The sequence below is a fragment of the Argopecten irradians genome, unplaced genomic scaffold (assembly GCF_041381155.1).
Source record: "Argopecten irradians isolate NY unplaced genomic scaffold, Ai_NY scaffold_0101, whole genome shotgun sequence".
NCBI classification, from domain to species: Eukaryota; Metazoa; Mollusca; class Bivalvia; order Pectinida; family Pectinidae; genus Argopecten; species Argopecten irradians.
Window position 1 is genome coordinate 52,560 of NW_027187568.1, and position 12,805 is coordinate 65,364.

Below are 12,805 nucleotides of genomic sequence, written 5' to 3' on the forward strand. Positions count from 1 at the left end.
TTAGACTCTTGGCACTTAATTTAGCGCTTTCCTCAATCATAAGTGATTTCTGCAGGAAAATCATAGTTGCTGCTGATGAGAGAAGACGTTTTGGTGACCGAGTCATGCTATGGGTCTTCAGTAGTATGTTCCAGTCAGACAACACTGTAACGTACACTACTAGTATGTACACACTCAGATATACCACAATTTTTAAAAAGACATACTGAGTATTACTGAGGAAACACATGTCGCGATATTCCAGATTGTCTACCACTGTCGTTATATCCACCCCTGGAACTGAAGGCTCTGTGTGCGTCCACAGGTGAGACAAGTTTGACGTCGCTCTCTCTGTAAATCTAAAGGAAGTCTCTGTAGCGCTGTGATTGGTCAGTTTTGTTTTCCCCGGAACTGTCTTCAGGAGAACTTCTGCTGTGATTGGTCAGTTTCGTTTTCCACGGAACTGTCTTCAGGAGAACTTCTGCTGTGATTGGTCAGTTTTGTTTTCCCCGGAACTGTCTTCAGGAGAACTTCTGCTGTGATTGGTCAGTTTTGTTTTCCCCGGAACTGCCTTCAGGAGAACTTCTGCTGTGATTGGTCAGTTTTGTTTTCCCCGGAACTGTCTTCAGGAGAACTTCTGCTGTGATTGGTCAGTTTTGTTTTCCCCGGAACTGTCTTCAGGAGAACCTCTGCACTGACATATTCCGGAGGTGGCTATGACGTCAGTGATAGTAACTCCGGAATATCGAGATGTCCATGTTCCTGCGGTCCCCAAAACTGTCCACCAATAAAGAAACGAAGCAGAAATGCACACCACATGCACATACAAAATACATAGGAAGGAATCCTTATAGCGCATAAATGATACGTGATAATAATAATAAAACTTAAGTATGTGTATGGTTAAAGATAATCATAATCTTTGCTGGACAGGTGGGGAGCCAACACATCAAAGATTGCCGATGGCATGCTTAGTGGGCCCCTCGCCATTTTTGACGAGACAGGAACTACTCTTCTCCTGTCATCAGCTGACAACTTCATGGCATCGTCTGTTTGGCATCAAGGGGCTCCAGGAGGCCGTGTGAACTGGGGAGTGATGGGCGGAGTCGAGTCGATACCGGCGGGCTACTCCGTACGGACCATCCTCGTGGCCGAACAAGGAATCAACATGGTGAGATCTAGCGTGATATTCATCGCAGCATAAACAGATGCCATTCAAAAAGCTGAAACAGTTATATATAGATTAATGTCTCAATAAAAAGTTGTTCTTTATGCAGGTGATATTGTCACAATCCAACATTTCCGGACTACTTATTACTCCAGGGAAATGAGTGATATTTATAGCAAAACATTTATTTAAGGAACATATATTACTTAATATATCAGATGTCTGATATAGCTATATTACTTTGTATGACTTTGTTTTCCATTTGAAAGGCGTTTGAAAGGTGGGGGCTGATCTTACGCAGTTGTCACCAACATGACGGAACAAGACAAAAGATCTACTCATCAGACACAACAATTAATAATCTGGGTTACTGGACAGACAATGGTAACTATGACATCACACTGTGTTGTTCCTTAACGCTGAAAACGTTAACTTAATCATATATATGTATATAAATTATCTACTTAGTATCTAACACAACAAGTTGAAATGGCATACTGTTTAATGCAACCATTCTCAGACAATCGAGATAATGAGAATCTCTATTTAGCCAAGCTAGTCATTTTTCTACCACTGTATTGTATGATGCCCCGTATAGACCTAGATTTGTATGGCGGCTTTTGCTGTCACCAGGATAAGGTAATGTGTCATTATGACCTAGATTTGATAAAGGGGAATCGCTGTTAATTTGTATGACAAATGTCCTTGTGACCTTTATTTGATTGACGTTTGTCGCTGGGACTTAGTTATATATGATTGATATATGTTGCTGCAACCTAGATTGGTATGATAGTTTCGCTGTATCAGAAAACGTTCAATCAAGTGGCTTATTGTTGGACCCATATCCCGTTGATGTGCGCGCATAATCCAACTTACTTTGTTGATACTGAGATTATCATATCAGAAATATAGAAAAAGAGAGATAAAGATAAAGAAAAATTCACAAGAATTAATAAATAATAGGTGTTACACTAAAAATTCCTTAGTGTCGTTACATTTTTTCATATGTAAATGAGATTTGGGAAACCATTTTCTTCGTCTATGGTGCGGTGGTTTATGTTATAGTGACATATATTATTGCGCTATTGACTAAAAATAGCAAACTTTTACAATCACTTTTCACTTACGAATCCATAACGTGTAAAGACCAATGAAGCTGTTATGATATATTAAAAATATAATTGATAAAAATGATATCACTATCTAATAGAATCCCAATTCTTGTAAAGTACAACATAAACGAAATGCACTAGGCCTACTTTGATTACCGTGTTATCCGGAATCGCTGTCCGCTCTATTTGTTTTAGTCTCGGCGACAAGTAGACGCTTGTAATGTTAAACTATGCATGTTAAACGTTCAAGAGCCTATAATTATCGTATTAGAGGGCGTTAGTTTCGTTGCCCGGCAGTATATAAAGCCATGACTGCGGCTAGAGTTTTTCGCGAAACAATATCACCACATCATTTACAGCATCCCACGATAGGACAAAGTGTTATTATGTAGCTTCGTCTCTCCTTCGAGAGCATGTAGTCTACGGAAAGACTCGCGTGAATAGTCTAGGGTTTGCTCGTCCACAGTGCGTTGGCGTGAATGTTAGCTGTAGCAGTTGCACCCCTTTACGCGATGTTTGTGAGTAGTGTAAATGCAGTATAAGCGCACAGGCATTTGGCTCTATAGATATTTTCTGTACATATATATATAGGTAACTCGGCCTTCCATGTAACACTATCCGATTTCAGAAAAAAAAACCAACAAGATTATGAATGTCACGATAGTGATTATAATATGGGTATTTGTTCACAAGTACATAAATAGACTCCAACAGCTATAAACAGTTGACAATATTTATTACACACAAACGGAGACAGATAACCCTGAAATAACAAGAACAATACCTGACAATATGTAGGGACACATAAATGAACATACTACTATATCTTCTATATTTATACTGTAAGGTATAAAATATAAACAGGTATCTATTTATTATATTATAATAGTAAATTGTTTTTTAATTTCCGAGTTACATATTTTTACAAATAACAATTAATTAACAGTCACTTGACTCTATGCATTGCCCTAACCTCACCGACCACGCGCGGTCCTTTGTTATACATATACATAATATAAAGCTTTATGGACTAGTTATTTAAAGAAGTTATAGCAGAAAACTATAAAGTATATTAATTAGATTGCATAGTGAAGAATATAAAGTTAATTACTTTATTTCTAGTTATATATTAAATAAACATACCTTTCAGTACTGTGGCCGTAAAGCACACATGTACAGGCTTCTAGCTATAGGTCGTGTATGTCCAGTGCCTATTTTCCACGTAATGTGCGGACACGCTTCCTGAAGGGTGGGCGTGCACGTGCAAGGACAGGGTCATGCAGGGTCAATGTGACACACTCAACCAATCCATTCACTCGCCTCTCATACGTCATCATAACAACTTACACACACAGATTTACATGTACAGGACATTACATGACACAGGGACATGTAAATTCAGACAGACACAGGGACATGTAAATTCAGACAATACACAGCGCATGTAGTTAAAACACCATAAATAATACATATTATGTATATGGTGAATTTAAACACCGCGACATGAACAAACAGTTTAAGATTTTACAATGGAAATACATTCAATCGAAAAGGAGATAGTCAATCTTTAATTTGGTATATGGCAATATATATCATGCAGTACATGTTACTAGGTATAATAAAACAAGAAAATAGCCAGATTCCAACACCTCGGACACCGTGACGTCCTTTTATGAACACGCCAAGGCTCTAATGCATGTCAGCACTTAAATTCAGCTTCAGAAAAATGAAAAAAATATAACTTTGATTGTGACAAAGCTGAAGTGTTGACATACAGTGGTGTTTTACCTACCCATTAGAGCGTGTTTATTGGAGGATGTCACGGTGTCCGAGGTCTGGAAATCTGGCTGTTTTCCGATGTTTCAAGATACCTAGTTACATTTATAATGCAGGGTACATGTTGTATCATATACCCAATTAAAGTTAAATTATCTGTCTGTCGATTGAGAGTATTTCGATGGTCATGTCTTATGCAGTTTCATAGTAATGATTCTTGTTATATATGTATTACACATATATAAAGGTGTATTTATTATATATAGAGGCAAACGCATATGATTAGGTTAGGGCCCCTGTAGCTCAGTTAATAACAGGTGAGCATTTCAGCTCAAATGTGAATTGGTTGTTGATCGGGGAGGCTGAAGTTGGTTCCGAGTTCCTAGTTCCTAGTACCGTTTAAGCTAAACGGAACTCGGAACCAGTTCCACTCGGAACCAGTTCCGAGTTCCGTTTAAGGATTTTGTTTATTAAAATAAAGTTTTATAAATTCAGTTTATGTAACTTGAACATATTACAAATGTTCTCTGTTGTGTTTTGCCATAGATAATTTTCTATCGTTTTAGATAAAATCATTCTATATGCCTAAGACATATAAGAAATGTTGCCAGTGGTCTTTTTTCATGGGTTACTAGTTATGAATCCACTTTAATTTAGTTTTCGATCAACTCCTATTTCCAAGTTCCGTTTAAGTAAAATGGAACTCGGAACCAGATCCGAGTTCCGTTTAAGGAAATTTTCTATCATTTTAGATCAATTCATTATATGCATAAGACATATTAGAAATGATGCCTGCTTGCTTTTTTAATGGTTTGATATTGGTAAATCCACTTTAATTTAGTTTTCGGTCAACTCCCATTTCCGAGTTCCGTTTAAGTAAAACGGAACTCTGAACCAGTTCCGAGTTCCGTTTAAGGAAATTATCAATCATTTTAGATAAAAGTTGTCAATGTGCTTTGCACATATTAGAAATGTTGCATGTTGGCTTTTTAAATGGATTAATATTGGTAAATCCACTTTAATTTAGTTTTCGGTCAACTCCCATTTCCGAGTTCCGTTTAAGTAAAACGGAACTCTGAACCAGTTCCGAGTTCCGTTTAAGGAAATTATCAATCATTTTAGATAAAGTTGTCAATGTGCTTTGCACATATTAGAAATGTTGCCTGTTTGCTTTTTAAATGGATTAATATTGGTAAATCCACTTTAATTTAGTTTTCGGTCAACTCCCATTTCCGAGTTCCGTTTAAGTAAAACGGAACTAGGAACCAGTTCCGAGTTCCGTTTAAGGAAATTCTCTATCATTTTAGATCAATTCATTCTATATGCCTAAGACATATTAGAAATGATGCCTGCTTGCTTTTTAATGGTTTGATATTGGTAAATCCACTTTAATTTAGTTTTCGGTCAACTCCCATTTCCGAGTTCCGTTTAAGTAAAACGGAACTCTGAACCAGTTCCGAGTTCCGTTTAAGGAAATTATCAATCATTTTAGATAAAAGTTGTCAGTGTGCTTTGCACATATTAGAAATGTTGCCTGCTGACTTTTCTATTGGATTAATATTGGTAAATCCACTTTAATTTGGTTTTCGATCAACTCCCAGTTCCGAGTTCCGTTTAAGTAAAACGGAACTCGGAACCTGTTCCGAGTTCCGTTGAAGTAAAATTTCTATCATTTTAGATAAAATCATTCTATATGCCTAAGACATATGAGAAATGTTGCCTGTTGTCTTTTATCATGGGTTACCAATGATTAATCCACTTTAATTTAGTTTTCAATCAACTCCTATTTCCGAGTTCCGTTTAAGTAAAAACTGGTTCCGAGTTCCGTTTTACTTAAACGGAACTCGGAAATAGGAGTTGATCGAAAACTAAATTAAAGTGGATTCATCACTAGTAACCCATGAAAAAAGACAACAGGCAACATTTCTCATATGTCTTAGGCATATAGAATGATTTTATCTAAAATGATAGAAAATTTCCTCAAACGGAACACGGATCTGGTTCCGAGTTCCATTTTACTTAAACGGAACTCGGAACTGGGAGTTGATCGAAAACCAAATTAAAGTAGATTTACCAATACTAATCCAATAGAAAAGTCAGCAGGCAACATTTCTAATATGTACAAAGCACATTCACAACTTTTATCTAAAATGATAGATAATTTCCTTAAACGGAACTCGGAAATAGGAGCTGATCAAAAACTAAATTAAAGTGGATTCATCACTAGTAACCCATGAAAAAGACAACAGTCAACATTTCTCATATGTCTTAGGCATATAGAATGATTTTATCTAAAATAATAGAAAATTTCCTTAAACGGAAATAGATGTTATTTGATAACGTATTTAAACTAGCTCTATTACAAATTATCTATGGCAAAACACAACAGAGAACATTTGTAATATGTTCAAATTACATAAACTGAATTTATAAAATTTTATTTTAATAAATAGCGTTTACAAATATTATAAACCTAAACTTTGAGAAACAAGTAATCTCTCACAAAAAGAATCTTTGACATAACCATCTTTAGTGTTTTCACTAACCCATCTACCATGTCGTTTAAAAAGTCTATCTCCTATTCCTCGATTTGCAGCTGCAGTAGCTCCCCCAGACCGCAAAGAATGTAGACAATATTTCGATGTATCATTGACATGGGGCTTGAAAGCTTCTATAAACAATTCGCGTAAAGTAGTGTAAGACATCACTTTTTTGTCGTTCCTTAACTTATAACCTTCTTTCAAAGCACTCAAATTACACAACAAATGTACATCATCAGTCTCATCCACACCAAGCCATTCAAAATAACGTTCAATATTAACAACTGGACACAACTTGGTCCCTGTGCGTAAAATCACAATCCAAGCACCATCTCGGTACTTATCAGTCTTACTAGATTCTATAAACACGCACATATGCGTGGAATCTATTACAATATCAGACCGTTTAATTTTCAATAACTCTTCACTGCGTAAAAATCCCGCGTATCCCAATAAAGAAGCACATATGATACGTTGATTTTTACTGTTACCCTCCATGAATAGAAAATCAAACATATCACTCAACATACGAATGGTTACAGGTTCCTTCTTAATCACTGGACGAGCCAATTTCCGTTTGCCGACCGCCAGGATATTCAAAACTAATTTAGAGTCAGTTGGAGATTTAAAATATCATGAAACCATTTTAAACTATAAAAAACGTTAACCAATGGACTAGGTGAATTTGCGGTTTGAATAATGGAAGTCAAATAAATTGCTACATGCAAAGGTTTTGCCGGTAAGGTGTCCTCCAAATTTATACCAGAGTTGATAGCCCACTTGTTCCATCTAAGAAATCCCCTCTTATAAGCCTTGCATGTATTCACAGCTCGAGATCTCTCCAAAAGCTCAGGTATCTGGGTCACCTTATCCAGCAGCACCTCTGGCAATTCATTGATCTCCCGACCGAAGCTCTGCAAAAATAGACGTATAAAGAAAACATACATTATAACATGCATATGTATATACATATATGTACACACGACTATCTTTCAACCTTATGAAAAATATTTTTAAACACCAATTTGAATCCATAGTGTAATATCGATGTAATATTATGATACTACTTCCTATATTAACAGTTTACTCCGAAACAATCTCCGACATATTATCATGGCTTGTCAGCCTGTACATTTATTACTGTCACACATATTACCATGGCTTGTCAGCCGAGATAATCTCCAATTATCCCAGCAATTATCAAGGCAGCCACGCCTAGCATATAGCATCAGCCAATTCAAAATCTCAATTTCAATGCTAACATTTTGAATTTAAGATCCTCCACTCCAAAAATTCCACTTCCGTTTTTACACGGAACGTAAAATTCCTTTAACGACTGTAACTCTTGACAATCCACTACATTTCTAATAAATGTACTACTAGTAGAATTACTACACACGAGTGTCCAAAAACTTGCAGATCTCCACATAGGTGCCACCAATACAACTGACGCATGCGTACGCATCATCTGCCTTAACACTCTGGGAATCAAAAAAATAGGTGGAACAAACAGGCCGAATTTTTATGTCCAACAAACAGTGAAAGCATCCACACCGGCAGAGTTTTCATTCCAAAATCTAGAATAAAATAATGTCTTTTTTGTGTTATGATCTGAGGCAAACCAATCTACTTCTAAACAGCCCCGCTTTGCTTCAATAATATCTTACAACTCAAAAGATATACCCCAGTCATCTCGGTCTACAATACGAGATAAATAATCAGCTCTGTCATTGAGACTCCTGGGTAACCATTCCATTTCAATCGATATTGATTTTGAAATACAAACTCGATAAATCTCAATCGCGACATCCTGTAACTCGCCTTTCATCGAACCTTTATGAACTATACTACAGACACCAGCATTGTCTGAAAACCATTTCAAACTGTGTTCCTCTAATTGTCCCTTCAAAGAAATTAAAACCCTCAACACAGCTACCAACTCTCTCCAAGTAGACGATTTTTTTACTTTCATCGACAGACCACATCCCATGAGCTACACTATCAGCTTTTACTTCATAGCCGGCAAATCCCGTTCCGCTTGCGTCACTATAAATAAATTTGGAACAAACCCCTGTGTCACGCAATCGTCTGGAATTAAGTTTACTTAAAGTTTGTTTCCAAAATTGAAGTTGAACAATAGTATCCTCAGACAATTTGATATACGAATTCCAACTATACGCTGTATGTACATCCATAGATAGATACCTAGTCATAATCTGAGAAACATTTCCTATCACTACGTTCATAGAAATGATCTGCCCTACGAAACTAGCAACTTTTCTCACCTGTACTCGGTTACTCTTCTGAATACTGCCCTCAAGTTCAGCCACTGTAGCTAAAACCTTATCAACTCTACGGACAGGAATGTGCATTAACCCGTTTAACGCATCCAAGACCACACCTAAAAATTCTAATTCCTGTGTAGGTACCCACAAAGATTTTTCTGCTTTAGGTACAAAACCGGATTTCAACAAATCCTCCTTAATCTCATCTGCTGCTATTTGAGTGAGAAAATCATTAGGACCGCAACCAAATCCATCGTCAAGAAACATAACAATCAGCTTACCCTCACCTCTCCATTTAGCCACCAGTGGCCTAGTTATTTTCGTAAAAATATAAGGAGCCGTTGATAAACCGAACGGTAAAACCAAGAATTTGAAATAAACAATTTGACCGTCCATCAGCCAAGAAAACCCCAAATATTCAGTATGAGGCCCATAGATATCCACAAAATGATACGCTGAATGCATGTCAAATTTAAACATAAAAAATCCCTGTTCTAAATACATCAGAGCCAGTCTCAAATCTTCAAATTTTACAGACTGTTTCCACAAATGTTTATTGATCGACGTCAAATCTAAAATCAGTCTCTTTTTCTTGTTATTTTGCATTGATACAGTTAACGGGTTTACTACCGTTGGTACGTGATCACATTTTCCCACTAAACCCCTATCTAACAAATCTTTAATAGCTTGCACCACAAACTCCTGCTCATTCAAAGCTGACTTAATATTGTTTAAAATTAAACTATCTGGCTGAGAATAAAAAGGAATTTTATATCCGTTAAAAATAGTATCTTTAATAAAATCACAAGCCCCTATTTCCTGCCAAAAATCTATGTGTCTTTTTAACCTTCCTTTAACAATAATATGTTTTTGCCCTTCCTCATATTCATCAATCATCATAAAATCATTATGGGTAAAAAACACAATCATCAATAATCATTATAAAACTCATTGCGCACGCGCCATCACTTTTTAGTTCCCACCGATTGGTCCGTTCCTGCTCTGTTGGGTCCAATATGGGGACAGTCCTTCCGGAAGTGGTTCTACTCTCCGCAACTAAAGCAGGCTGATCCATTCTGTACCCTGACCTGACCGGTCCAAATCCATTTGCTCCCCTAGTTGCCTGTCCATTCCAATTAAACATAAGGAACAACTCTGCTCCCAGCTCCATTATTATTAAAATTAACATCTTGAGTATGGGCTTATTCTTTTTTTCCTCGGACTTGTCGTTTTTTTAAGTCTGTCAAATTTTAACTTTGCTCTCGCAACCAAGGGAAAATAAGGACATCTAATTCAATTTCTGTTTTCAATTCACTGGAAAAATTGGACTAGAAAAAGAAGTGAGGAAGAGAGAAAGAGAGTGTCGCATGTCAGATAAGCTAATATTCATGTGTTTTCAGTTTTAATTTTAAAAAATAACCGAGGGTTTTTGTTTTTACCCCATGATTCCCAGTGAATCCAATTGCAAAAACATTTAAAGGAGATAAACAATGTTTTTGGCAAATACCTTATGAGCCATTAAGTACTAATTTTTTAATTCCGGAAAAAAGTTTTCCGTAATTCGCTATTCTCAGCAGAATAGTTCATTTTTTAAACAATGTTAAGTACTTTGAACACAGAATTTTGTGGAGAAAATTTTTAGATAGGGTTTAGTGGACCACTTAAACGGTATAAACAGTTAACTGTATTATCAGAATTTTTTAATCTGATTATTAGATTTACGTCGATCATTCCGTTTTCCTAAAAAACAGTTCTGTAAATTTTTTTTAGCTAAATTGGCATTTTAGAAATTGAATTTTTTGTAAATATTAACATTTACAAACTTTGTTTTGTCATTCTGTAAGAACAATTTTTGTGATAATACCGAGTAAGAAATAGGTATTTTTTTCTAAAATTCAAATTATCTATCATATTTGAAACGTTGTTACAAACCGTATATTATGTGCCTGCTGACTTTTTCTATTTTTTAACATTATTGTTTTAGGCACATGGTTCTAAATGGAATGATAAGTTCAATTTTATGTTTTGTCAGATTACTAAGAATTTTCTAGGTATCCGTTTAGCAGATGAATTAATACAGCGTTAGTTGGAAATCGGTTTAGTATAAACCAGAAAATCTCTGAGGATTATGTAATTAAATTTTCAATTCAGTTTGGATGCGAATAAAACGTGTTTAATGCACACTTTAATTAATAGTTTTTTAAGGTTTTTCCAGTTCCGAAAGACGTTTAATTAAAACGAACTGAAAACCAAATTTGAGAAAAAGTTCCTAGTTCCGTAGGCAGGAAATTTCTATCAATTTTAGTATAAACGCAATCCATATTTATGAAGACGGGTATTAGTAAAATTGTTTAACCGTTATGTTGGAAAGTAATCAAATTTCTGAGCTGATATTAGGTTTTTCAACTCCCATTTCCGAAGTTCCGTTTAAGTAAAACGGAAAGGAACCAGTTCCGAGTTCCAGGGGTTTGCCGTTCCGTAAGAAAATTTTGTATCATTTTTAGATGAAAGTACAATATTAGAAAATGTTGCCTACTAATGGATGGTATTGGTAAATGACTTTAATTTGGTTTTGTAGCTGTGTTTAGGGTTTTAATTTCTTTGAAGGGACAATTAGAGGAACACAGATTGAAATGGTTTTCAGACAATGCTGGTGTCTGTAGTATAGTTCATAAAGGTTCGATGAAAGGCGAGTTACAGGATATCGCGATTGAGATTTATCGAGTTTGTATTTCAAAATCAATATCGATTGAAATGGAATGGTTACCCAGGAGTCTCAGTGACAGAACTGATTATTTATCTCGTATTGTTTAGAAGTGAATTGGTTTGCCTCAGATCATAACACAAAAAAGACATTATTTTATTCTAGATTTTGGAATGAAAACTCTGCCGGTGTGGATGCTTTCACTGTTAGTTGGACATAAAAATTCGGCCTGTTTGTTCCACCTATTTTTTTGATTCCCAGAGTGTTAAGGCAGATGATGCGTACGCATGCGTCAGGTGTATTGGTGGCACCTATGTGGAGATCTGCGAGTTTTTGGACACTCGTGTGTAGTAATTCTGCTAGTAGTTACATTTATTAGAATTGCAGTGGATTGGAGTGGAGGATCTTAAATTCAAAATGTTAGCATTGAAATTGAGATTTTTGAATTGGCTGATGCTATATGCTAGGCGTGGCTGCCTTGATAATTGCTGGGATAATTGGAGATTATCTCGGCTGACAAGCCATGATAATTATGTGTGACTGTAATAAATGTACAGGCTGACAAGCCATGGTAAAATGTCGGAGATTGTTTCGGAGTAAACTGTTAATATAGGAAGTAGTAACATAATATTACATCGATATTACACTATGGATTCAAATTGGTGTTTAAAAATATTTTTCATAATGGTTGAAAGATAGTCGTGTGTACATATATGTATATACATATGCATGTTATAATGTATGTTTTCTTTATACGTCTATTTTTTGCAGAGCTTCGGTCGGGAGATCAATGAATTGCCAGAGGTGCTGCTGGATAAGGTGACCCAGATACCTGAACTTTTGGAGAGATCTCGAGCTGTGAATACATGCAAGGCTTATAAGAGGGGATTTCTTAGATGGAACAAGTGGGCTATCAACTCTGGTGGTATAATTTGGAGGACACCTTACCGGCAAAACCTTTGCATGTAGCAATTTATTTGACTTCCATTATTCAAACCGCAAATTCACCTAGTCCATTGGTTAACGTTTTTTATAGTTTAAAATGGTTTCATGATATTTTAAATCTCCAATTGACTCTAAATTAGTTGTGAATATCCTGGCGGCCGGCAAACGGAAATTGGCTCGTCCAGTGATTAAGAAGGAACCTGTAACCATTCGTATGTTGAGTGATATGTTTGATTTTCTATTCATGGAGGGTAACAGTAAAAATCAACGTATCATATGTGCTTCTTTTATTGGGA

General features: G+C 36.0%; 1 protein-coding gene across 1 annotated transcript; it reads left to right on the plus strand.

Annotated features, from left to right (window-relative positions):
* The first annotated feature begins 879 nt into the window (after nt 1–879).
* On the plus strand, nt 880–12,444 carry LOC138311746 (uncharacterized). Its single transcript, XM_069252965.1, has 3 exons — nt 880–1,150; nt 1,417–1,531; nt 12,336–12,444. Exons 1-3 carry the CDS (start codon nt 947–949, stop codon nt 12,356–12,358), a joined length of 342 nt encoding a protein of 113 aa, XP_069109066.1. The 5' UTR covers nt 880–946; the 3' UTR covers nt 12,359–12,444.
* The last annotated feature ends 361 nt before the right edge of the window (nt 12,445–12,805 follow it).

Excerpts from the sequence above, each read along its gene's own strand:
- LOC138311746 (XM_069252965.1), top strand. The coding sequence starts at position 947 with ATGCTTAGTGGGCCCCTCGCCATTTTTGACGAGACAGGAACTACTCTT. Across the intron at positions 1,151-1,416 it reads CCGAACAAGGAATCAACATG|GCGTTTGAAAGGTGGGGGCT; the intron begins GTGAGATCTAGC and ends TCCATTTGAAAG. Across the intron at positions 1,532-12,335 it reads GGGTTACTGGACAGACAATG|AGCTTCGGTCGGGAGATCAA; the intron begins GTAACTATGACA and ends TATTTTTTGCAG.